Below are 27,776 nucleotides of genomic sequence, written 5' to 3' on the forward strand. Positions count from 1 at the left end.
CTTGGGGGGGTGATTAAAAATCCTTACTAGCTTCTTATTCAGAAAACAAACAAATAAATATTTATTTATTTTTTACACACACACACACACACACACACACACACACACAAATACCTTATAATGATCTATAAAGTAAACATGATCTATAACTGATCTGATCTCATTTCCAACAATTCTTTCTGCTCCAGCTACATTTCTCTTCTTGTTACTTCTTAAACATACTATGCGTGTTCTTCTCCTGTCCCCCCGACTCTGGGTCTTTGCATTTACTCAGAATTCCCCCCACCCAGACACCAGCCTGGCTTAGTTTTTTTAGATCCTTCAGGTCTTTATCCAAATGTCACCTTCTCAGTGGGGCCTTCTCTGACCATTTAAAATGCAACTTCCGGCATTCCTTCTCCCCCTTCCTTTATTCTTCTCCGTTATACTTATCACATTCCATGTGTTTTCCTTATTTATTTATTAATTTATTTTCGGTGGCTATTTCCCCTGCTAGAATGTAAGGTCAAGGAGGTCATTTATTATATATCTCCAATGCTTAGAATGGTATTTGCATTTAATAGGTGATCAATGAATATTTATTAAAAAAAGAAAGAAGAAAGGAAGGAAGAATAACTAACTAGAACAAAATGCCATATATCTAGAGGTAAGACTTCTGGTCATCTCAAATCTCTGGACCATGGCCATGAAGCCAGAAATAACTGAAAAAGGTGTTGAGAAGGAAACAGAGCAGTCACCCAGCCCACTAAGGACTCTGTCACAGGAAAGCCCCTCACTGACACCCTCCCTTTAGAGCCTATTTATTCTCAAGTCCACATTCTTCGCCCAAAGTTAGCCTTCTAGTTTCCCAGCTCACAAAAAGATTGAAATAACAAAATATAAAGTGACCTGGCAATAAGAAGAGACAATTTCAATCCTCTAACTGGAGTTGAGTAATTACGATAACACACGGGTGTGGGTAAAATTAAGCTAATGCTTGCAAAATGTAAGCCAAGAGCTTCATGTATCATATAAATACAGAGATTGTGTTTTTGAAAGAAAAACTGGGACACAGTGAGCTCTTCCCAGGTGCAAAAGGGGTGTGGGGAGTTTAGTTACAATGATGATGAAATATTTGAATTTCTGGACTATTGTGATGGTGCAAAACCTATGCCATATTTACATGTCACTACGTTAAGAGAGTAATATTTATAAGATGCTTTAAAAATCACAAATGCCTGCTCTGTAATTTTAAGAAAAGAATCTGTTTTGAACATTTCCAGAACACCCTAAATGATCTTAAGGATTCATACAAGAATGAAGCAAAGTAAGTAGTGTCTGACATCTAAATGGAACCCTTTAAAATCCAATTTGTAGCTTTGAACAAATGGGACCATTTTGCCCATACTTGAAATTTTCTTCAATGATTTTTTAATTGCAGGAATGAAGGGCTAAAGAGTAATGAAGCACACTGACCAGCTTCAGTGAAAATGGAAACAGGGTCAGTGTGGAGGAGTTAATGCCAGACATGAGGCATTAGACACTTGTAAAATCTGTTTTTAAACTATTGGCTTGAAGAATAGCCACATTCAGTGAACTTCTGTGTGAAAACCCTATTCAAAGGACAGGCTAAGTGTGAGGCATAAAAAAGTAACCATACTAATGTATTCAGGAGAAAATATATCACATTCAACGATCAAGACTTTTTTGTTGTTGTTTAAATATATGTTTTAGCATTCTTTGTAGTAAAATAAAAATGTTTATAATAAAAAGAATTATAGGTGATACCAAATGTATACTTACAGTTACACAAAAATGCCAAATTCTGCCAAAACAGAATTTCTTTGGAGGTCAAGAAACCTCCAAAGATTTTCATTGAAAAATCTGAGAAGAATTATAGACTCTCTCAGCAATGCCCTAATGTTCTTGTATACAAATTTTAACATTATCACAGATTCCCAGGAGGCCAACCACAGACCCCTAGGAAGCCCATGAACCTCTGGTTAATAAATCCTTTTTTTTTTTTTTTTAATTTTTATTGGAGTACGGTTGCTTTACAATGTTGTGTTAGCCTCCACTGCACAAAATGAATCAGCCATACACATACAGATATCCCCTCCCTTTTGGATTTCCCTCCCATTTAGGTCACCACAGTGCATCAGGTAGAGTTCCCTGTGCTGTACAGTATGTTCCCATCAGTTGTCTATTTTATTCACAGTATCAATAGTGTATATGTGTCAATCCCAGTCTCCCAATTCCTCCCTCCCCACCCCTTTCCCCCTTGGTATCCATACATTTGTTCTCTACGTCTGTGTCTCTATTTCTGCTTTGCAAATAAGATCATCTATACCATTTTTCTAGATTCCACATATATATGTTATTATATGATATTTGCTTTTCTCTTTCTGACTTAGTTCACTCTGTATGACACTCTCTAGGTCCATCCACGTCTCTACAAATGACCCAATTTCGTTCCTTTTTATGGCTGAGTAATATTCCATTGTATATATGTACCACATCTTCTTTATCCATTCATCTGTTGATGGATATTTAGGTTGCTTCCATGTCCTGGCTATTGTAAATAGTGCTGCTATGAACATTGGTGTGCATGTGTTTTTTTGAATTATGGTTTTCTCTGGGAATAAATCTTAATCTGAAGGGTAAAAAACATACCTTGTACAACCAAGAAACATTAAAATAATCAAATAGGTCATTTTAATTTCTCAGCTCTGGAGGGGAAAAAGCTATTTCAATTAATTGGCTGATAAATTCAGGTAAAGTTCACTCATTTAACAATACACTTTAAGTATTGTGAATTTGTTTTCTATGTCTACTACTTTATCAGAGCTGATATAAGAAGACAGACTTAGAGCCAGGGACAGGTGACATAAGCAGCCATTCTGGACCCAGGTGTCTGAGAACAGGACTGAATGGGCTTGGCCTCTGCAGAGCTGGTCTGATCATGGAGCTCTTACACACAGCACTGCCTCCCAAACTACTTCCTCACTGGCCTCCTTCAGTGCCTGCCATTCCGTGCAGCAAGGCACGTCTGTGGATCAAGTGACGGGGATATTCAAATACAGAGATGCATTAACCTGAAGGTACAAGGAAATAACTCCGGGAAGGTATACAAGAAGCCACATTAAAAACAAATGCGTGATGGAAAAGAATTTAAATTTTTAGTAAGTTTTTGGAAGTTAAATTTAAAAAATAAACCAAAGACTTCAAAGGAATGTCCTGCTTGCCCTGGATTCCTTCTGAGTGTCCCAGCTATCCCAGGGGCCCTGCTCCACTTCCTCTTGCTGAGGAGCCCTACATTTGGGAAGTTTAGAAAGCACTGGGGGAGTTAATTTCTTGGGGGTGGCAGTTCAAAGGATCATCATCAACAGGTCTTTAGTAATATGAACAAACAATGAGAGATGTGGATGTCACTTCAGTATCTAAAGAACTAGTGTCCCAGATAGCCAGGAAAAATACGAAACAAAGCAGAATTCCATCCATCTTAACAGGGCAATAAAACTAAAGGACTCTGAAAAAGAATTATAAAAGGGTGCAAAGAACCCAATGGGATAACATTAGAGTGCCTCTGGAGACATTCATTCATGCGTTTGTTCATCTATTAAACAAATACTCACTGACTATCGATTATATACCAGGCCTTTTCTGGACACTGGGGATACATAACTGACTAAAACAAACAATAACAACAACAACAACAAACAAAACAAAAACCTTGCCCTTGTGGAGATTATATTCTTGTGGAGAAAGACATAAACAAGAAACATAAAAACAAGCAAATTACTTAGACACTGGAAGGTGACAAGTGCTATGGATTAAAAAATGTTTTAAAGCAGGAGTGTTAAATTTTAAATGGAGTGATTAGGAAAGCCTTATTGAGAAGGTAACATCTGAACAGAAACTTGAAGGAGGTGCAGGAATTAACCATGGGGATGTCTGGGAAAATAATGTTTGAGACGCAGGGAAGGACCAAATGTGTAAATCCTGACAAATGTGAGGAACAACAAGGAGGCCAATGGAGTGAAAGCTGGATTACGAGTGAAAGTAATAAGAAATAAAATTGGAAAAGTAAAGAAGGTCTGAATCACATAGGGCCTTTTGGGCCAAAACTGTAAGGACTTTGGTTTTTATCTTGAGATAACTAGGAACCCTGCTGGAAGTTCCTGAGTAGAGGAGGGACATGACCTGACCTACATCTTAAAAGCTCTCTTTGGCTGCTGTGTGAACAGACTGTGGAGGGCAGGGGTGGAAGACGGGACAGGTTCGGAGGCTCCTACAGTAAGCAAGAAGGGAAGACACTTTCAGTATCTTAAGAGAGCCAAAGAAACACAAAATCAACTGAAGCAGTGAAGGAAGTTAGCTACCTAACTATGTGGGGACTGCAGATTTTGAGGGGGTATTGAGAGACCAACCCATTTTAAGTTATTGTCTCCCAGTTACGGTGACAATAAACAAGGCTAAGAATGTCCCCATATGTCCTATGGGCCTCTAGACTTTATGTTCTATTAGTAATTTATCCTCCAAATGGGGACACCTTTGAGAATGAAAGGAATGCTATTAATTACACCTGGACAACAGGTGCAAGAGAAGGTTCCTTTCAGATAGGGCAACCCTAATTACAAGGAACTTAGGAAGCCTGTGGATGGTTCCTTAAAAACCAGAGTTCGTTAGAGGAGGAAGACCAAATTGCTTACTGGATAGACATCTTTTAGCCTGGGAAATTTTAGAATTAAGAATAGAAATGAGAGGCTAAATCAGATCCACAGTATCAATATGTTTGTGTTGAGTTTAAGAATAGTCAATACATATTTGGTATGTTTGGTCTTTGTCTTATTTAAACTTGGCCTGTTGGAATATCTAACAGATTGCCCTTGCAACTCCAATTTAAAATGAATAATTGAGTAATTTATTTCAACCTGTGATTGTTGAAGTTGAAAAGAAAATTATTTTTTACTGCGTTTACTTGTAAATGTCTACCGTGAGCCAGTAACTGTTCTAAGCATTTTATACACATTGTAGGGGCAAAATCGTGCTTCAGTGGAAAACTATGCATTGATTTGGAGCACATTCTTCCAAGATTGAGTCTGATTCAACAAGAGCTACTTTACAGCTCTGTAGGTTGTAGATGACTGACAACAAGGCAAAACAATTTTGTCTGCGGACACGCAAATTCTGTCCTGTGAGAGCTTCAGTTGACTCTGCCCACTCTTCCCCACATGAAAGAAGTTAGTTTTGCCTCCATCAGCATGTTCACTTCGGTATTCCACATCTATAAAAGTGCTGATTTTGTGGACTCTCCTTTAAGCTGATTGCAACATCTTACCAGTTTTCTCCTTGTAGTGGGTTGACTAGTGCCCCCGCAAAACTCATGTCTACCTGGAACCTGAGTATGTGACCTTATTTGGAAATAGGGTGTCTGTAGATATAATTAGTTAAGCTGAGGTCATCCTGGAGTAGGGTGAGCCCTAAACCCAATGACTGGGATTGTGATAAGATGAGGAAAGGACACACAGAGACAAAGACACACAGAGAGAAGGCCACATCAATAAAGAGACAGAGATTGGCATCCTGCAGCTACAAGCCAAGGAACACCAAGGATTCCCATGGCCATCAGGAGCTGGAAAAGGCAGGAAGGATTCTTCCCTAGAGCTTTCAGAGGAACATAGCCGTGTTAACACCTTGATTTCTTACTTAGCTTCCAGAACCATGAGAGAATACATTTCTGTTATGGTAAGTTCCTCAGTTTGTGATACTCTGTTATGACAGTCTTAGGAAACTAATACGCTGCAATGAGTTAAATACAATCTTTAATGTGTTCAATTTACAGCTGTAGGAGAGTCATAATTTTACCTGCCTTTGAAAATTATTCTTTAACAGTGTTAGGTCATTCACACCTCCCAGCAATCCAATGAGGCAGGTACTATTTTTATCCTTATTTTATAGATGAAGAAACTGAGGCACAGAACAATCAGGCAGTGTTCCTGATGGGGTTTAGGACAGGCTACCCCCAAATACAGAACTTTGGCATATTGAGTATTTTAAGGAATTTGAGAAACAGCATGTGCAGGGAGGACTTTCTGATCTTCCCCAAAAGCAGGTCACAAGACGCTCTTGTGAGAGGTGCCCTCCCTATACCCGGAGGGAAGGAGCATCCGTATCTCCACAGACAGAGGAAAGGCAAGAGGAACCTGAATGAACAGACTTTGCTGTTTGCCCCTTTATTACACTTAGCTCACACCCTTTTTTGTCTTGTCATATTGTTCCATGGCTCGCCACGCTTCATCAAAACCAGCATAAAGACGCTCAGGTATAATAGCTTCTTGGGGTCTTCATTTCCTTATGAAAGCTCTGTGTCATGTCATGTAAGACTTATAGTAAATAAATTTGTATGCTTTTCTTTTGTTAATCTGTTACTGTTACAGAGGCCCCAGCCGAGAACTTAGAAGGGTAGGGGGAAATTTTTTTCTCTCCTACATTCTCAAAAGCATACCTAGGAAACAGTACAGCAAGCCATTCAACCCAGATGACCTCACTCCAGAGAGTGTGCTCTTAACCACTTTATTCTCCTGCCCCATAAAGAGCACTGGGATGTCTAAAAACTTAGGATTCCCGGTACTTATAAAGTTTAATTCAATAGACTTTCTAGAATTTTCCAAGTATTTGGAAAGTTTTGTCAAATATTCACATGCTTTAAAAGAATACATTTGTATTCATTTAAACTACTTACTATTTTATTAAAGTACTTATTAAGATATTATTAAATTATAAAATCTTCCTTAAAGTAATTGTTACAATTAGATTTACAAATAAAATAATAAATACATGGAAAACTCAAAAAAAAAAAAACCCCTAGGTTTTACATTTATTACTTTAATGAGTCAAATATTTGTTTTTAAAATCAGTTACCCTCAAAAGTCTTCTTTGGACACAAAAGCTGCCCCCACTGACATCAGAATTCACTTTGACCTGTATTGTGTTATGAAGAAAGTGTGTAGTACATATTTTGTTGCCCATCAATATCTTTGTCTCAAGTGAATTAATCAAACCCTTCAGCATTTAAGTTAGAATTCTCCAAAGTTCTTCAAACGAGCAGTTCCATCTCCTGGAACAATGCTTCTTCACCCTCCATGAAACGCTTATACCCAAATTCTACTGGTTCAGGATACAGCTCAAAGACTTCTTTGAACCCCAAAGTTAGCTCCCCCCCCGCCCATTTCCACAAGTATACTCTCAGCACACTTACACAATTCTAATTATGTTTATGTGATTCTTGGATTAATATTCAGCTTCCACACTAGACTGTGAGATTCCTGAGGACAGGGACACATTGGCATCGTTCTCCACCAAATCCAGAGCTTAGCACAGTGTCTGGAATATAGCCAGTGCTTAATAAACATTTGCAGAATGAAAGAAGGCCATATGGCCCCTCTTTGGTGGGAAATTCCCCATTGTGTGTAATATTAGAAGGACACTGTTCTGCATCTCCTACTGCTGACACCAAAAATGATAGAGGGAGACCTCTTCCCTCTTCCTACCCCCAGCAGCTAGGACACAGCAGGTAACCTACACCAGATAATCAGATGCTCTCACATAGGATATCATTCTCTGGCTGGTGATTCAAAGAGGCAGGGACAATTGAGAAATTACTTATGGCAGCACACAGATAGTCCAGCAGCTATACAACTGGGTGCCCAGCACCACAGATGTCCAGTGGCTGTGATCGTTGTATTGTCCATGGAGTTGTTTCAACCAGATGGTTGGTGGTGGTTCCAACTTCCTGCCTGCCGTGGGCCTTGGCCTATTTTCAAAGCCTGGTTCTACAGTGATTCTGTAAATTATATGTAATTCTTTCAAAATATTTCTTTTCTCCTTAAGCTAGACACAGCGGGTTTTCTGTTACTTACCAATGAAAACCTTGACTGATATACACACACACATACTCACACAGAATAACAGAGAATAAATCACGGAGCCTGGAAGTGTGAAGTGAAGCTGCCTTTATAAGACACAAAGTATTGGTCCATGTTTGGGCAGCATGTGGGTGCTGAAACAGAGGGCTTCTCTTTAGGTTGAAGCCAAATGTTATTCAGGTTATGACCGCTAATTGTAACTGAAGTAATTGCGAAATGTAGAATTAATCCACATTTCCCTAAGTGTAAAACAGGTGTGATTTGGAGATACTTGAGATTATTTTAGGTGGAATGCTCACATGGCATTAAATAATATTGAATCACACAGTGAGAAAGTGATTCCCTTTTCCATTGTCCTTCAATCCTTCTGATACCAGCAAGGATTGGTGGATTGATATCTCTTTGATATTTCTTGAACACTTATTAAACTTCCTTTATGACAAAGAGAAGGCAGCCTCAGGCTCAGAACATTCACAGACAATAGTCTCGAGCTAGAATAGAATTACATTTATGTTTTAATTGTATTTAGTTTTCCAGTTACCTCCTATTTAGAGCAAGGCATGCTAATTTTCCATTTATAGTCACAATATAAGCCTTCTAAACAGATTTCTTTTAGTTAAAGAAGTGAGTCAACCTAAAAATATTGAGTATATAATAGCACAGGTAGAACACAGATAAGGCAAAAATCCTGAAGATGGTGAGTTACCATCTTCAGTTTAGAAGACACCAGGACAGGCCATCAATTAGAGACACAGATACAGAATGCAAATGACTAAAAACTGAAGCAAAATCCAGAACCCGAAAACAATAGCTACAACTCCTTCAGAAACATTTCTGAAGGCACACAAGTGCGTGATGGACAAACCACTACTTCACTGAAGCCCTAGACCCTGGAAGGCGGGGGATGGAGGGGGTGGAGGCAATGATTGTCACCATCATAAAACTAAAAGCAGGTGGGTTAAAAGGACAAGGCGAGGTAAGGCAGCACTTTCTTGAGGAAGAATCCACACAAATCCAGAACAGCCGTCTAACCTCATCCACCTCCTCATTCAGAGAAGGGATGGTCTCTTATACATAGAAGTAGCAAATGGCAACTCTCTGAATGAGAGTGATGGGTCAATCTTGTTATCCTTGGTGTTAAGGTAATATGATCTATAATTATATATGAAAACTTAAATTTTTAACTTTATTCTTCTTGCTTCATTAACGTTCCCTTAAATCAGTAATTCTCAATTGGAGGGAGCAATTTTTTCAGACTACCTGTATATCAAAGATTCTAGAATGTGCCACCGGGGAGTAGGGATACCAGCTCTCCCTCACTTCTCACCTAGTTAGAACCACTGTTATAAAGAGAGTGTATCATGCCCATTTGGAGGGGGGAAGTGGAAGAAAAGATTCAGAACCACTGTTTCAGTGGGAACCATAAACAGTATAACTCCCACCCAGCCCATGTGACAGGTGTATGGGTGGTGAAGAAAGAGGCAATCTCTTTACCTTTCAGCACCATACTATGTGGATAGAAGGTAAGGGTTAGGGAAAATTGCACCATAGTAATTTGTAAAATGGCTAGGCAATGGTTAAACAGCATCTGTATTTGGAAAAGTGGTTACCGCTCAGAACGAGTTTTTAATGACAAGGATCTGGTTTGCTCCAGCAGGGAAGGCCTTGTACGATAGATATAGTCTTTCTTCTCCTCCCTCTGTCCCAATCCTCCCTCCCAATTTCTTCTTTCCCTCCTTCTTTCTTTCCTTGTTTTATTTTCCTCTTAACCTCCCATTTTCTGAGTTACTGCGTATTTCTAGGGACAATAGCCCCCAAGGTTATCTGTGGCTTACTGGACATCACTAGCTTTCAAACTTTTTTCTCCAAAGCCTCACGACCGTACTGGGCAAGAGCTGGCAGGGTGAGACCCATTTTCCTCTGAAAGCAGGGGGTTCAGGGTGCAGCTCTGCGGTATTTCACATCCTGGCAGTACCACTTACAAGCTGTGTGACATTAAGCAAATAGCTTCACTTCTGTTGTGCCTCAGTTTTCTCATCTATAAAATGAGAGTGATAAAATCGTCTACTCGATTGGATTTTGTGAGGATTCAATGGGTGAGTTGGTATAAAGTACTGAGAACAGGAATAAGCACAGTATGATTGTTAGCTTTACATATTTGACTTCTCTCATAAGCTTTCCTTTCACAGAAGAGTTCTACTGCCCCCCAAAGATTTGAAAATCATTCTGCTACTTTTGCCCAGGGTTGTGGTCATCGTTCAAATTAGCATGCTCTTTAACCTATACTTTTCATCAATTTTCTCTTCTCTATCTCAGGTTAACTTCATTCTTCAGCATAGCTCCCCTCCTGCCCTCCCTCCCCCCACCTTCCCACTGTTTTCAAGGTCAGAGTCTCCCCACTGCTGCCTTTATCCAGTGATTCAGTGGATTCCCTCAGACTATTCTCATTGCATCACAGGCATCAGAAAGACCCTAATGGAACCCTCCCTTTTACCCTGAAGGAGACTTGGGTCCCGCCACATAAATTATCTCACCTAATTTCACAGTTAGTGAGAGAGGGAGGAAGAGATGTGTATCCTGACTCTGATTTCATTGCTTTCTCTGACATTACCTGTCTCCTCATCACTTGGTGGAACCATACACAGAATGATTCCAACTTCCCTTCCACTGCCAGAGCCACGTTTCTCTTCAATGACTGTTGAAGTTCTGCTCCCTTTAAAGAAGTCTCTGAACTCGTGATGTCTCTGGCCTCCTTTCTCCCCACACACAGCAGACAATCTGAGACCAGCATATTTGTTTGTTCTTTCATTCACCTAACAAGGTTTTTTTTGAGCATCAAAGTAGTTCCAGGGTTGAATGACAGGGTCCCCTGTGTTAGAGAAGCTCACGTCCTGCTTAGACAGGCACTCAAAGAAATAACAAGTTACAGAAAAGCTGTGTGTAAGGGCTAGGATAGGGTTAATGCACAGAATGTTGTGGAGAAGGCAGCTCACCCAGCCTAGGGGTCATGGGCCAGGAGAGGCTTCCTGAAGGAGTTGACACCTAATCTGGTTCTTGGAGTAAGCATTAGCCAGATGAAGAAAAGGGAAAAGTCGCTTTAGGCAGAGGGAAGAGAATGTGGAAGGGAAGGCATAGGCAGTTAGTTGTGAGAGCAAAGAACTTTGGGGAAAGTGCCAGAAATTCTGTTCAGTAGGAGTGGAAAGTGTGACAGAGTAGGAGCCATGAGGTTTGAAAGACTGGGCTAGGTCTTAAAGGATCTTGTAGGTTGTACAAAAGAGTTTTATCAGGGGAGACATGGGGAGTCAATGCAGGGGTTTAATCAAGAGGATAAGGACGTATTTTATTCTGTAGTGGCAGGATGGAAAATGAATGTTTTTTTTTAAATAAATTAATTAATTAATTAATTAATTTTTGGCTACATTGGGTCTTCGTTGGTGCACGCAGGCTTTCTCTAGTTGCAGCGAGCGGGGGCTGCTCTTCGTTCTGGTGTGCGGGCTTCTCACTGCATTGCTTCTCTTGTTGAGGAGCACGAGCTCTAAGCATGCAGGCTTCAGTAGCTGTGGCTCGCAGGCTCAGTAGTTGTGGCTCTCAGGCTTTAGAGCACAGGCTCAGTAGTTGTGGCACACGGGCTTAGTTTCTCCGTGGCATGTGGGATCTTCCCGGACCAGGGCTTGAACCCGCGTCCCCCACACTGGCAGGAGGATTCTTAACCACTGCGCCACCAGGGAAGCCCAAGAATGAATGTTATTCACTGGATGTTATTGCACTAATTGATCCAGGTGAGATAAGAAACTGAGATACCGCAGCATAGAAATACACACCTGTGTCCGAAACATTCATAACCCACTGTTGAATGTCCCTATGAGCTGAATTCTTGAGGAAATCTTAAATACAACTTCACCATTGCTTTTCATTTACCTACATTTTCTTTAATAACCTGAGCTTTCGTACCTTAACTGGGTTTAACCAGTTAAGTAAATAGTAAAACCAGATTGTCTTACTATTCTTTCCTACTGTTCTATTTCTAATCACCCAAGAAAGCCTTCTTCCCTTGTTTACAATTATCCTTTCAATCGTTGATTTCAATGTCTGTTAAGGAACAGACATACACAAAACTCATTTAACATCAAGTTTCTAATCTGGTAACATTTAACACACAGATAAAAATGTACTTTATGAAATTTCATCTCTTTATACCTCTACCATGCCAATCCCAAAGGAGATTTTTGGATGCACTACATCAGTGGGTATCTCACATTTGAGTAAGTAACTCAGATACTTCATACAAAGTGAGTTTCAGATAAAATATAAAGGATATTCAGTTGACCGTCCATCTGGGCAGGTTTCATATCTGCAGATTCAACCAACACTGGATTGAAAATATTCGGGGGAACAAAATTCCAGAAGGTTCCAAAAAGCATAACCTGGATTTGCCCCACACTGGCAACTATTTACATAGCATTTACATTGTATTAGGTATTATAAGTAATTGAGAGATGATCTAAGTATACAGGAGGATGTGCATAGGTGATATGCAAATGCTGTACTTGAGCACCTCGGATTTTAGTGTACACAGGGGTCCTGGAACCAATCCCCCAGGCATACGGAGGGACGACTGTGCTTTTAAAAGAGCCCTGATTAAATTTTTGTCAACTGTTTGATGAACCAAGAGACCTGCTAAGATAATTTCCCATCTAGAAAGATTAAAAGTTGAAACACTTTTTTTTTTTTTTTTTGCAATTTTCATCACCCAAAATAAGATCAAAAGGATCCGGTTTTGAGTTGCTATTAATCTTATTTACATCTTAAGTAAAATTAAGATTCAGCCAGGGCTGGGAGTAGGCAAAGTGCAGAACAGCAGCTCTTTAGAAAGAACAACTCTCACTTTTCATCTTGTACTAAAATTTCGTTAACTTTTTCTGTGTTATGAGTAACTCGAGCGGCAGCAATCCCACGTTTTGTCGATGGAGTTTTTACTCATTGCGCGCGCGCGCACACACACACACGCACACACAATCCTCTCAACCCTCTCTTTTTGTGCACTTCCATCCACCTTTTCCAGCTGACTTTGGCCCCTGGGTCCTCCCCTCTCCTCTCCCAGGTACTCACAGGGTCTGCGTACTGGGCGGTAAGCTGGGGATGCGGTGGATATCCTTGCAGGTGACTCTGAAGTCGTCCTCCTGGTGGCATTTGCAGGGCGGAGAAGGACACCCTTTCCCCCTCAGGCTCCTGGGCAGGACAAGAAGCAGCGCCAGCTGCAGCAGGGGCGTCGGCCTCATTGTCCTCGGGGCTCCAAGGCTATGTCTCCATCCTCCTCTATCGCCTCATTCTCAGCCCTCTGCGCCTCGGGTTCCCTCAGGCTGAAGGAGAGCGGGAGGGGTGGGAGGAAGGAGAAATCGATGGGGTCGTGACTTCAGCACCGAAGAGGAGGCTGGAGAGGGGAAAGAAGAGGCTCTCAAGTGCTCCGTTTCCCTAGGCAACCCTCCACCCAAACAAGCTTACTTACTTCACTTTCCTCGCCCCAAGCCACTCAGCCCGCTCCGTCTGTTCCCTGACAATCAGCGCCGGTCCGGGCTGTCCCCTCCGCTCTCCAACCTGCCTCACGCGCCCCTCCCATTACTTCCCTCCAAAGCCTAGTTTAGACGCCCCCTCCTTTCCTCGGCTCTAGACCCAACGGGCCACCTCTTCCCATGGGTGGGTAGCCTCCCCAGAGCGCTGCCTGTCGGGATCCACCCGCACGCACCCTCTATCCAGAGAAAGTTGCAGCGGAGAGGACCGTCCCGGGGCGGACGCCGCTGCCGCAGAACTTCAGCTCCTCCTGGCCTAGGACGCCTCTGCCGAGGGTCGGAGGCGGGCACACGTGGCTTGCCAGCCCGAGGGGCGGCCGAGGCCGGGGCGCGACACCCACGGGGGATCCTCACGGCTCCCCAACTTCAGCGCAAACCCGGACCGCTGGGGGCGCGCGGCCACTAGCGCAGAGATCGCCGCGGGGAGCCGTCTGGCGGCGTTCGGCGGCGTCCGGCTCTCACTGCAGCGCGCGGACTCGGCGAGGCAGGGCAGGAACTGGGCTCTGGCGCCACCTGCCGGGAGAACCGGGAACGGCAGAAACTGTTCGAGTGCCTTGAATGGAACTCTTGAATCCAGCTTTGCGATACGGAGTTGAAGTCGACGTGTAAATTCTGGTCTGGCCAGGAATATTATCGAGCCATATATCCCCCCAGAAGATGGGAAGAAGAAGAATACTTAAGGGGCACACTATTGTCTACTCATCATCCTTCACACAGTAGCCAAGAAGATAATTTAAAATAAATATCAGATTGTGCCAATTTCCCTCTCAAAAGCTTCCAATTGCTTACTAATTCTTCTTGGGTAAAAGGAGCATATAGCATCATATAGCATCTTCTCACATGCTATATGGTTCCATTTATATGAACTTCTAGGACGGCGGGGGGAAGTTATGGTGAAGGAAGTCAGAATAATGGTTAGGGGAGAGTGACTGGAAAAGGACAGCAGAGAACTCATGGCGGTTATATTGATAGAAATGTTCTACATCTTGATTAGACTCGACATGAGTGGATGTATACATTTGCCAAAATCCATCAAACTGTGCACTTTAAATATGTGTATTTCAATTTTTGTAGTGGCTTTGTTCATAATCCCCCCAAACTGGAAATCATCCAAATGTTCTTCCACTAGGTAATAGATAAACAAAGAGTCATACATCCATACAATGGAATACTATTCCACAATAAAAAGAAGAAATAAAAAAAATTTTTAAAGAAAATTAAGTATAAATTCTTTATACCAACCAATGAAATCCTACTGTGGGTGCCTGTAAACTTTTCCTGTGAAGAAATTTTCCTGTGAAGAACCTAAATGTTTTAGGCTTTGTGGGCCACATAGGATCATTGTCACATCTTCTCCTCCTTCTTCTTTTTCATACAACCCTCTAAAAATGTAAAAGCCATTCTTAGCTTGTAGGCTGTACTGGAACAGGACTCGGGCAGGATTTGACCTAGAAGACAAGTTTGCTGATTCCTGTTCTTCAAGATCCGGCCCTTACCATCGCTTTGCTGGACCTGGAAAGAGACAAGTTTATTATCACCTCTGGGCCTTCGCTATTGTTGAACTCTATGCCTGGAACAATTTGTCCCCAGATCGTCACATCATTCAAGTTGTTGTTTAAATATCTTAAGTTTTTCTGGGAAAACCTTTCTCAAGTAATGATCCCCCCATCATATTACCTCACCAAAGCACTTATCTCTGGTTATTATTATTAATTAGTTTACTCATTTATTGCCTGTCTCTTGCTGCTCTCCCATCCCCATCAAAATATAAGCTCCATGAAAGCAGCAACCTTGCTTTTTTTTGGCCACTGTATCCCTAACACCAAGAACAGTGCCTAGCTCAAAGTTAGGAAATAATAAATGTTAAATGAATGAATAGGCAATGGCTATATTAGCTATCTGTTGCAGCACAATCAATAACTCCAAAATGTTAAATGTTGGCTTAAAACAACATTTACTACCTCAGAGTTTCTGTGGTGCAATTTGGGAGAGCTCTAACTGGATGCTCTGGCTTAAGGTCTATCATGAGTTTGCAAACAAAATGATGGCTAGGGCTGCAGTTATCTGATAGCTTGGCTGCAATATCACGAAATTCACTTATTAGTTCTAGAAGCTGTTTCGTAGATTCCATCCAATTATCCACATAGATGAGTTGTATTGTCTGAGTATAGATCGTTTACTTCTTTTCCAATCTGGATGCTTCTCATTTCTTTTTCTTATTGGACTGCACAGGCTAGAAACTCCAGTACAATTTTGAGTAGAAAGATTAAAGGCAGTTATCATCTTGTTTCTAATCATATGGGGGAAATCATTCTTTCATCATGAAATATGATATTAACTATACAGTTTCCATAAATGCTTTTTATCAGGTTGAGAAACTTTCCTTCTATTCTTCTTTTCTTAGAGTTTTTAATCAGGAATAGGTATTAGATTTTGTCAAATGCTTTTTCTGCATCTGTTAAGATGAGTCAGCATTTTTCTTTTTTAGTTTGTTAATGTGGTGAATAAAAGTGGTGGATTTTTGAATGTTAAACCCATTTTGCATTCCAGGGATAAACCCCACTTGATTAGGACATATTAAGTTTTTTATTTATTTTATGATTAAATTTTCTAAAATTTGGTTATGAGTTTTGCATAGATGTTAACTGTTATTTTCTTTTTTGTAATGTGTTTGTTTAGTTTTTGTATACGGCTAATTCTGCCATCATAGAATAAGTTAGAAAATATTCCCTCCTCTTCAAATTTGTGTAAGCTTGTGTAGAATCGATATTACTTCTTTCTTAGTTATTTGGTAGTATTCACCAGTGAAGCTATCCGGACATTGAGTTTTACTTGTTGGAAGGTTTTTAACTTCAAATTAAATTTCTAAAAATAGATGGTAGGGCTCTTCAGTGTATCTAATTCTTTCTGAGGCAGCTTTAACATTTTGTGTCTTACAATGAATTTGTCCATTTTATCTAAATTTTTGAACTTATTGTCATAAATGTGTTCATAATATTCTCTTATCCTCTTCATATTTGTATAATCTGTTCTAATGTCAGCACTCTCATACCTGATACTGCTATTTGTGTCTTCTCTCTTCCTTTCCTGATAAGTATGTCTAGAGGTTTATCAATTTTATAAATATTCTCAAAGAAGCAACTTTTTGTTTCATAGATTCTCTATTGTTTTTCTATGTTCTATTTCATTGATACTTGCTCAGATCTTTATTATCTCCTTTCTTTTGCATCTGTTGGGTTTAATTTGCCCTTCTTTTCTTAGTTTCTTATGGTGAAGGCTGAGGTCATTGATTTGAGACCTTTTTAAAAAATAATATTGTATAGTGCTATAGATTTTCCCTATAAGTACTGCTTTAGAGACATCTCATAGGTTTTGATATCTTGTAATTTTATTTTCATTCAGCTGAATTTTCTTTTTTGATGTCTTCTTTGATTTCTGGGTCATTTAGAAGTGTGTTATTTAGTTTCCAAATATTTGGGGATTTTCCACATATCGTTCTGTTATTGATTTCTAAATTTGTTCCACTGTAGAGAGAGAACATAGTTTGTATGACTTGAGAACTTTTAGATTTAGTGAGACTCAGAATAAGGTCTATTTTGACAAATGTTCAGTGTGTATTTGAAAAAAATGTGTATTCTGAATGTGTTCTACAAATGACAACAGATCAAGTTGTTGATAGTGTTGTTCAAGTCATCTATATTTTTGCTGATTTTTCTGTCTACTTGTTATGTCAATTATTGAGACATGGGTACTAAAATTTTTTTACTGTAATTGGGGATTTGTCTTTTTTTCCATTGTATTTCTATCAGTTTTTGATTCATATGTTTTGAAGTTCTACTATTAAATACACAACCATTTAGAACTCTTTTATTTTCTTGGTGAATTGATGCCTTTATCATTATTAAATGTACTTTTTTATCTCTTGTGATGTCCTTTTCTCTTTAATTGACTTTTTTATATTATAGAGACAATCCAACTTTCTTTTGATTAGTGTTACCATGCTATTCTTTTTCTATACTTTTACTTCAACCTCTTTGCATCCTTATATTTGAAGTGCCATTTCTTATAAATAGCAGATTGAAAGCAGGTTTTGCTTTCAATCTTTGCTTTTTATTTGGATTGTATAGATCATTTACATTTGATGCCATTATTGATATTAGGTTTCAGTCTGTAATCTTGCTCCTGGTTTTCTATTCATCCCATCTGTTCTTTGATCCCTTTTTCCTTTTCTTTTTTTAACCTCTTTGGATTAATTCAGGAGTTTTTATGATTCCATTTCATCTTCTTTGTTGACTCTTAGCTATAACTCTTTGTTTGGTTATTATAGTGCCTGCTTTAGGGTTTATAGTGGATGTCTTTAAGTTATCAGAGTCTACCTGCAGCTGCTATTACACTGCTTTATGTATGGTTTAAGAACCATACATAACACCATAACGGTGTTACATCCATTTCTCCTTTCCTGGTCTTTATGCTTCTGTTGCCGTACATTTTACCTATGCATAAGCTATAAACTCTACAATATGTTCTTATTATCTTTGTTAAGATAAGCAGTTATCTTTCAAAGAAATTTAAGTCATAAGAAAAGACTCATTTAGTTATCATTTCTAGTCTTCATTCCTGAGTGCATGTAGAGCCGTATTTTCTACTGTCACCTGGCTTTTGCTTGAAAGACTTTAACGTTTCTTGTAGTACAGATCTTCTGGTTATAAATTATGCCAGGTTTTGTGTGTCTGAGAAGTGCTGGTTTGCCTTCATTTTTAAAGGGTATCATTGCTTAGTATAGAGTCATAGACTGACAGTATTTTTTCTTTTCAGTACTTACAAAATATGGCTTCATTGTCTTGTTGCTTGCATCGTTTCCAGGGGCAAATCTTCTGTCATTTTTCTTTGTTCTTTTGCAACATGTTTTTTTCTCCCATAGGAAGCTTTCAAGACTTTTGTTATCACTGGTTAAGAGTCATTTTATCATGTGCCTTGATGTATTTTTCTTCATCTTTCTTATGCAATATTTTGAGGGTCTTGGATTTGTGCATTTATGGTTTTCAAATTTTATAATTTGAAAAAATTTCAGGCTTTATTTCTTCATGTATGAATACTTTCTCTATCCCCTTATCTCTCTTTACTCCTTTGGCGATTCCAGTTATTACACTTACATTAGGCTGAATGAAGTTGTCCCACAAAGAGCTCATTGATGCTTTTTATATCGAAACTTTTCTTTTTCTATTTTTCATTTAGACAGTTTCTTTTGCTATGTTTTCAAATTCAGTATTCTTTTTTTCTTTTTCTGAAAGAGTTAATTTGCCACTAGTCTTACCAGTGTATTTTTCATCTCAGGAAAAGTTTTCATATCTAGAAGTTCTATTTGGGCTTTAACATATTTTCCCTGTCTCTATGTAAATTTCTGAACATCTAAATCACAGTAACTATTTTGATGTCTGAATTAGTTTCCTAGGGCTGCTGAAACAAAAGAACCACAAAATTGGTGGCTTAAAACAGCAGAAATTAATTCACTCATAGTTCTGGAGGCTAGAAGTCCAAAATCAAGGTGTGGGCAGGGGTGTTCTCTCTATGAAAGCTCCTTCATTGCTCTTCCAGCTTGTGATGGTTGCCGGCAATCCTTGACTTGCATCACTTGGCTTGCATTACTCCAATTTCTCTTCTATCATCACAAGATGTTCTCTCTGTGTATCTCTGTGTCCATATTTCTCTTTTCCTATAAGGACACCAGTCATTAGATTAGGGTCCACCCTAATCCACTCTGACCTCAATTTAACTTGAATACCTGCAAAAACTCTATTTCCAAATAAGGTCACATTCACAGGTGCCAGGTGTTAGAACGTCAAGATATCTTTTCGGGGGGCACAATTCAACCCCCAACAATGTTTGATAATTCTAACATCTTTGTCAGCTCTGGGTCGGTTTAGATTGGTTGATTTTTCTTTTTTAAATGGGTTACATTTTCATTCTTCTTTATATGCCTGATAACCTTATTTGGATGGCTGATGTAAATTTTAACCCTGTTGGTACTGAATTATTTGATTTCACATAAAGTTGAGATTTGTTGTCAGACATGATTAAATTACTTGGAAACTTTGATATTTTTGGATTTTGCTTTCAAGGTTTGTTAGGTGGGACCAGAGTAGCATTTAATCTGTTGCTAATTATTCCCCAGCCCTGAGATAAGACTCTTCTGTGTACTCTACCTAATGCTCCATGAATTATGAGGTGTTTCAATCTGGCAGGTAGGAATAGTCACTATTCCTGGTCCTGTGAGTGACAGGCACTTTTCCCTCAGTCTTGTAAGGTGCTTCTGTCTCCAGCCTCAGTTTCTTCACATAAGTGTGATGATTTATACTCTGCTGAACACTCCATGGAGTTCTCTGGAGTTTTCTCTCTATGTGGTTCTCTCCACTCCGGTTTGTTCTGCAAACTCCAGCTACACTGGTCTTCCCCGACTCTCAGCTCTGTTTCTTCAATTCAGAGCATCTGCTGGGCTCTTCCTGAGTTCCTTCTCCATGCACCATGCCCAGGAAATGTTCTCAAGGCAGTAAGTTGTGGCAATCATAAGGCTTACCTTATTTGTTTCCTATCTCTCTGCCCTTCTTTGTCTGATGTCTACTGTCTTGAAAAGCATTGTTTCATATATTTTGCGTGTATTTTTGTTTGATTCAGGTGTAGGGTAAGTCTGGTCTCTCCTACTCCATCTTTATTGGGAACAGAAATGGTACATTGAAATCTGTAACATTTTAATCAAGATTTAGACAGCATAAAATTGGCTTAGTGGTGATCATAATGTAGGTGAAATGTCAACCAGTTTCAATTTAGTAAACTAGAATAAGCCCTCAGCGAATGGCTATGTTCTAATAGCCTGCTCAACAAATTGGTATGATAATAAAGCAATTTTCTTTCCTTAGCATAACTTTTAACCTGGGGCAAATAAACACACAGGATGAGAAGCTGAATCAGTTTAAATAAAGGGAAGTGTTTGCACTCAGATCCATTAAACACAAAAAAATCCTTTAAAATACAACAGATAAATGCAAATGGCTACAGAGCATTACATTTTCCTTTATGTAGGACGACCATTGGCATGGTTCAAATATCAGAAAGTGGTACTTAGCAATGAATTACTCTATGTGTTTTGTCTTTTTTCAAAAGGTGCCTATTAAAGTGGAACATAGGCTATATTATTTAACTACAAAAATGTCTTACAATTTTGGTTTTGTACATTAGTAGTTTTTCATTTTGATTTAAATGCATAAAAATTGCTGTTTTATATTTGTGATGTTCTTGACAGTGACAAATACCTATAATTAGGAAGTGTATGGCTAGAAAGAATATTACAGGATCAACAGTGCTTCTACACAATGAATGGCTGAAGATGATTCTGGAGTAGCGGGCGATACCACTTTTGCAACATCTTATATTTTATTTCAACTCTTATTAGACTTGCAGTTATCTTGAAACTTGATGCATAAAGAGTCAATGACCGGGCTTCCCTGGTGGCGCAGTGATTAAGAATCCGCCTGCCAGTGCAGGGGGCACGGGTTTGAGCCCTGGTCTGGGAAGATTCCCACATGCCACGGAGCAACAAAGCCCGTGTGCTACAACTACTGAGCCTGCGCTCTAGAGCCCGCGAGCCACAACTACTGAAGCCCGCGAGCCTAGAGCCCGTGCTCCGCAACAAGAGAAGCCACCGCAATGAGAAGCGCACGCACCTCAATGAAGAGTAGCCCCCACTCACCGCAACTAGAGAAAAGCCCGCGCACAGCAACGAAGACCCAATGCAGCCAAAAATAAATAAATAATAATAATTATTATAATAAAAAAAGAGAGTCAATGACCATTTATGATCATCTCATGCTGGTGTAAAGAGAGTGGCTTTCACTACTGTCTTGGTTCAGAGAGAATTTTGAGTAGTTTCATTCAGTCCTAACAAATTAGGTTGCTGGGGATTTCCTCTTTACCTTACCAATAGCGTCCCACTTTGGTGATCCATCTTCCTTCTTAGGACTTATAATTGTCCTGTGATATTATGAGGGAGCTTGACACTCTATGATGGCTAGACAGAACCGAGCAAAGTCTAATGGTACAGATGGTCATTACTTGGGCTGGAAAATCACTGGGCAAAATGCATGCTTTTTGAAGAGACATCCTCCCCTAATGCCAATGGGCAGGACAGCTAGGTTCAGGCTATGAATGGTACTTGCTTGAGTGGAGGCTGAGTGCTCTATGGACATGCGCTCTCCTCCAACACCATCAGGTCTGCCCCTCAACCCCCAACCTCCCATCCTAGGGCTCTCTTCTCTGTTTCTTATGACAATTCCAGTCACGAATAGCTTTTCTTTTGTGGGGACTTCTCTTGTTCATATTTGCTTCCAAATTCTTTGCTTATACCACAACTCCTTTCTGAAAGCAGGGCTGGCTTCATGGGTTTGTAATCTGTGTAACTGCACAGGGCCCTGCACTCAGAAAGACCTTGATCTTAGTTTAATGCTCTGCTGTTGCCATTTTGACATCCTTAATCAGTTTTGAACAGGGCCTCGTGTTCTCATTTTGCACTGGGCCTCACAAATTATATAGCCAGTCTTATCTGAGGATCTCTAGGCTTAATGCTCAAGAGTCAGGAAGAGGCTACTTTTTTTCTTCTTTTTATTCTCTTTCGCCTCCTCTCCCTTTCTGCTTCCTGTGGTCACATCCCTTCTCTGAGCCATAAGCACAGCACAGCTTAGCTGGCTGAAATGGAGGTGGGTGGGTGAGGGAGCCAAGGGGACAAGAAAATACTTGGGGAAAATTTGGTTAGTGTTTCAAATATATTTTCTTGTCACATAGAAATAATCAGCTTTCTACTGTTATTTCACAGTAGTATGAGTTTGCAAGATATGGGTAGAACAAACTTCTGCCCTTTCTACTTGAAATACCACTGCCTCTGTCTGCCACACAACAGCAGAGTTGGGCTGTGAGGTTCATGTCAATGCTTTCAGGCTAGGCTCATCCCACAACCTCTTTATTGATTAGCCCATCTAGATGTTTAATATTTGGTGTGGTTCAAAAGGGTTTTTGATGAAATTGCTCAAAAAAAACCTAGATGTGACTTTAATACCTCAAATCTCACAGGCTGGACAGTTAGGCTTCACCAGTGTCATCTTAGTCAAGGCTCTTTGAATTTTAGTCAGTAGAACTTATCTTAAGCTTCAAAAGGGAAATCATCACAAGGCAACATGGTCTATTCTTCATTCTAAGTACCTAAAACAAAGCAATAAACAAGGTCCCAATGTTCATGGAACTAACATTTTAGGATATCATAGTGTATATCAGTTAAACTGTATTGACTGCTTACTATGGGCTAGGCACTAGGCTAAGTCCTTCACACACATTAATTAATTTTTTCCTCAAAACAACCCTACACATTATGTACTATTCTTAGCATCCACATTTTGCAGAGGAAGAATTGAAAGCACAGAGTGATTAAGTATGTGCTTGAGGTCACACAGTTGATAGGTATTATAGCTAAGATTTGAACCCGAGTGGTCTGGCTCTGAAATCTGTGCATTTAACCACCTCCAGCTGCCTCTAGTGTATCCTGGGTCACAAGTACAGGATATACAAGTGGGAATAACACTTTCAATAATACAAGTGGGATTGGAGCCAGGAACTTGGAAGTTGTCAGGAAGCAAGGCCCTCTTCTCTTAGGCTTATTTCCTCTGGGGCTGCACAGTTTACTCCTGCTGCTTTACCCATTTGTTTCTCTCTCTCTTTCTCTGTGGATTAGATTTCTGTTTCTCCTTGAACACAGTTGAAAATGGTCACCTCCCTACGACAACTTCAGCTTGTACCTGTACATCAAGACTATTCACATAACGAATTAAATGCTTGAGTCCCAGTTTTAAAGGATACAAGCATAATTGGGCCAAATTATTTCAAGTATCTGTCCCTTGTCCAACCACCCATGGTCAGAGAGATAGGGGCTTTGTATAATATAAACAAAGCTTCAGCAGCCCAATACTATGGGTAGGAGCATTCCCAGTAAAGGGGAAATGTGGGTGAGGTATGTAAAAAATATCCACCACATCTAATTTTATCAAGGTATTGTGTGGTGGGAGGATCACTGATGACACTAATCCTGAATAGGTACTATTTTGGGGAAATCATGTGTTATGCACTGAACTGTGCTCCCTCATCCCATATGTTGAAGCTCTAACCCTCAGTGTTACAATATTTGAAGACAGGGCCTTTAAGGAGGTAATTAAGGTTTAATGAGGTCATGAGGGTGGGGCCCTAATCCAACGTGACTGGTGTCTTTATAAGAAGAGAGACTCCAGGCAACTGCCCACACAGGGAAATGGCCACATGAGGACACACAGAGAGAAAAACCATCTCAGGCCAAGGAAAGAGGCCTCAGGAGGACCTCAACCTGCTGACGTCTTGATCTTGGACTTGCAGGTTCCAGAATTGTGAGAAATCGATTTCTGTTGTTTAAGTCACCCATTCAGTGGTATTTTATTATGACAGTCCTAGCAAACCAAATACATCATGTAACCTCTCTGTGACTCTATTAACATTGTTTGTGAAAAAAGACTATGCACTGCAGGTGGTAATCCTTGTGGGTTTTTCCACCTCTAAATTCAGGTGATTCATCTTGACTATGGTTTTGGGGTTGGATAATGTGTGCCCGCCATATCAGTTAAAAGCAATTAAGGTCATTTGGTAGTTACAGGCACATTTTGTGTAAAATCTTTTTTTTTTAAATTGGCTTTATTATTTTATCTCTTTTGTTAAGAAGGAGAAAGAGTCTATGATCTGACTTTACTGTATTTTTTCTGGATATCATATCTGTGTATTGAGAGCACACCATATGACAAAAGGTGCTATAAATTTAATAATGTATTTTAAAATTTCTTCGTCATATTGAACTCAAATCTGATTCTCTATCCATCAGTCCCAGTTGTATCCTCTGATTTTGCTATTTTTTTGTTAATATCACTTTAAAAATGGGGTCCCCAGAATTTAATCCAATTTTCTAAATGTGGTTGAACCAGGGAAGAGAGGTTGTGGAAAAATCAGCTTTTATTAATGCATCCCAAGATTACATTAGCTTTTTTTGGTAGTCATTCTTCCTGCAGTTAATCAGATATCAATTCCTCAGGAAGTTTTTTTATGTCTATCTATAGAAACCTATGTGGTACTCTCACCTGGGTTTGTAATAATTTGTTTAATAATCTATTTCCCCTCACTTGACTCTGAGTAACATGAGGGCAGAGACTATGTTGTTTACCTCCTCATTTTTACTGCATCTTCAGTATCTAATACAATGTCTGGATCATAGAAAGATTCAGCATACATTTGCTGAATTAAATGAATGACATATTTGTTTTGAAAAATCAAATATATGTGAATATATAAACATATATACATATAAACGGAGTAATTATTATGCTTCCACATGCATATGGAGCAAGTTTAAGGCTGTTCTGAATCACCTTAATTTCAGTATCAGGTGGAGCACATTCTTGAACACAACTTTGAGCAAATAGCTTGAAGACAGATGCAAGTACATAGGTAGATCTTTAGAAGAATTATTTTATTTTGAAGCTGAATATAAAATAAACTTTACCTCAGTGTTGTCCAGAGAAAATATTTGAATAATTCTAATATATATTATTTATGATTTTGTGTGCATGCATGCCTGGGCAGGAGTGGGGGAGAGAGAGAGACAGAAAGAGAAAGAGAGAGAGAGAGAGAGAGAGAGAAATATGAAGGAAGAGTGTGAAGTGAGGAAAGGCTGAGAAGAGAAATAACAATTTTAATAGGTTAAGATCCTGTAAACACAGGAGGGACTTAGAATTTAGTGGAAGAGACCAACTGGGAAATGGATAATTATGGTACAGAATTATTAGAATAAGGAAACTGCATAGTTAAAAAATGTGATCTGGCTCTTTTGAGGTAGCCAGGAAAGCTTTCACAGATAAAGTAAAATTTGACCTTAGCCTTGAGGAGGAAAGAATCAATGGTCTTTCTGGCAGAGCAGAAGGGAACAAAGCTCCAGGTGACTAATTTGACTTTCCCATCTTCGTAGCTTTTCCAGAGTTCAATTTTTTGTCGAGGTTTTTATCATCACCTTTTCATGACTGAAACCGACTTCTCTGAGTGGAATATGTCTCTCTCATGTTCTAGAACGACTGAGGTAGCAGCAGCCATGAAGTGACAGCCTCATATACCTTGGGTTTGCCATTAATGAACTGTGTGGTTTTAGACGAGTCACTTACTCTTTCCAGGCCTAAAAAGTTTAATTAGATAATCTTCCCTGTTCCCTTCCAGTTCTAAGAATTTGTGAGCCTTTAGAAAAAGACATTGGGATTGACATATATACACTAATATGTATAGAATAGATAACTGATAAGAACCAGCTGTATAAAAATAAATAAATTAAATTAAATTAAAAAAGAAAAAGAAATGAAAAGACATTGGGCCCTGGTATTAAGGGGATTTTTACATTTCAGTGCTGAAAATTATGCTTCCCTGTTCCCCAAGGAGTAAAAGAAACATAGTTTGTGTTAGTATTGCAGCTACTTTGATTTTTTTGTTATTTTTTTACAAAGTAAATATTTTAGACACTTCTGATTATGCTAGAGTCAGGGCTAAAGCAGCTCTCTTAACTCATTATCTGGTGTTTGTCGCTTATAGGAATTACTGGCCCTTTAAAAAAAAAAGAACAGGGCAAGAGGGCGCGGCCGAGGGACTCAGGTGCCAGCTAATTCGGCTTCTTCCGGAAAAGTCACCCCAAGGCCAGTCGTATGGCATCCTGGGAAATGCAGTTTCTTTTGGGGCCGATCTCCCCTGGTAACTCCTTGCTTTTGAGCATGAGACGGACTACAACCCCCAGAGGGCCAAGTGGTAGCAGCGGGGCACTGTACACTTGCTGCGGCTGGGCGGCTAGTTCAAGTTGCCATAGCTCCGAGTCTGGGGAGAGCAGAGTCGGTTGCGTCGCTGCGTCCAGTCAGTTACAGCTTCTGGGTCACTGGTGGCCGCGGGAGCCGGATGGGGCCTCGGCAATGATCCGGCATTAAGGACCTGGGGTCCTCTTCTGTCTCAGGTACCTGCGCCCAACCGTCCCCTTGCTCTTTACCACTTCCCTATCCTATCGTAGACGTTTTAGGTCCCGCTTCCCCTCGTCCCAGGGGTGGGGACGCCAAAGCCGCCCGGAGATCTGGGGTAGGGCCGTGGATGGGTGGTGTATGTGCTAAAGTTGGGGGAGACGGCGTGCCTGGCACCCCGACGCCCCCCTCCCTCGGCGTGGGTGTCCACAGTCAGGTCCTGGTCAAGTTATGCAGGGAGTTTGAACTTCGTTGTTCTCTTTTTGAAAGCAGCTTGTCCTGCCTCTAGCAGCTGTGAAGCTTGAGCTGTCAAGGAGTTTGGCCTCATTCTGGCGTGTACTTGCCTGGCCTGGGATATAATTGGACGTTTTGTACATGTTTTAGAGTCACAAAAATTTGCTACCCTTGGGAACGCTGTGTCAATGACTTGTCTTTCCTATGCCAACATGGGAGTTGCCCCAGTGTCAGCTGTTTAACAGCCCCTTATTTGAGTTATTTCGTAGGAACACCTGACATTGAGTTTCAGCTGCATCCTTTGTCGGTTTGATGGAGCTCAGTCACTTCCGCGGACATCTTGTAAAACCGCTTTGTAGCCTTGTGCCAAGTATTACGTAGAGTATCTAACACAGGGCCTGGGCCATTGGGAGTGCTCAGTATTTGTTAGTTATTTTTATTAACTATACAGAGCTGTGCTAATAGAAACATAGTGTGAGCCACACTGCAAGGTGAAATTTTCTAGTGCTCACACTAAACAAGTAAAAAGGAGCTGGTGAAATTTCTTTAAGTAATTGGTTTGGCACAGTAGATCCAAAATGTTTTCATTTCCACCTGTAGTCAGTATGAAACTTGAGATATTTTACATCCTAAAAAAACTTAAAAAAATGTTACTAAGTATTGCATCTAGTTTACATTTATAGCACATTAGCCACATATGGCTAGTGACGTATTGGACAGCACAGATAGAAGATTAAAATTTTGGTAGTTTCATGTTGGCACAGAGAAATTTGGGGGTGTCTATGACTCATAGAATGAAGGTAGTAGCTGCTTTGTTAAAAGAGTTAAGCATGCATCATACCTGTGTATACCTCTCTGTCATTGCATGACCTCTGGGTCAACTTGAACTGTCTCTTGACTGTATATTTTGATTAAGAGAATACCTTTTTTCTTGGAGTGGTTGATAGATGTATTCCCAGATCTACTTCTTCTGT

General features: G+C 40.0%; 2 protein-coding genes across 5 annotated transcripts in view; one reads left to right on the forward strand and one right to left on the reverse strand.

The window, feature by feature from the left end:
* The window catches only part of TSHR (thyroid stimulating hormone receptor), a 165,749-nt gene extending 147,281 nt beyond the window's left edge, over nucleotides 1-18,468 (reverse strand). Inside the window, exons 1-2 of the mRNA XM_082451480.1 lie at nucleotides 13,651-18,468; nucleotides 13,017-13,338 (exon numbers count right to left, since the gene is read on the reverse strand). Of these exons, the coding sequence (XP_082307606.1) occupies nucleotides 13,017-13,186 (170 nt within the window). The 5' untranslated portion in view covers nucleotides 13,187-13,338; nucleotides 13,651-18,468. The remainder of the gene's footprint in view (nucleotides 1-13,016; nucleotides 13,339-13,650) is intronic.
* Nucleotides 18,469-21,282: 2,814 nt separating this feature from the next.
* CEP128 (centrosomal protein 128) overlaps nucleotides 21,283-27,776 on the forward strand; it is a gene marked incomplete at its 3' end in the record, with an annotated part of 432,096 nt that continues 425,602 nt past the window's right edge. For all 4 annotated transcript variants that reach the window (XM_082451219.1, XM_082451220.1, XM_082451221.1 and 1 more), the window contains exon 1: nucleotides 21,283-26,567. The remainder of the gene's footprint in view (nucleotides 26,568-27,776) is intronic.

The sequence above is a fragment of the Balaenoptera physalus genome (assembly GCF_965194825.1).
Source record: "Balaenoptera physalus genome assembly, chromosome: 2".
Lineage (NCBI taxonomy): Eukaryota > Metazoa > Chordata > Mammalia > Artiodactyla > Balaenopteridae > Balaenoptera > Balaenoptera physalus.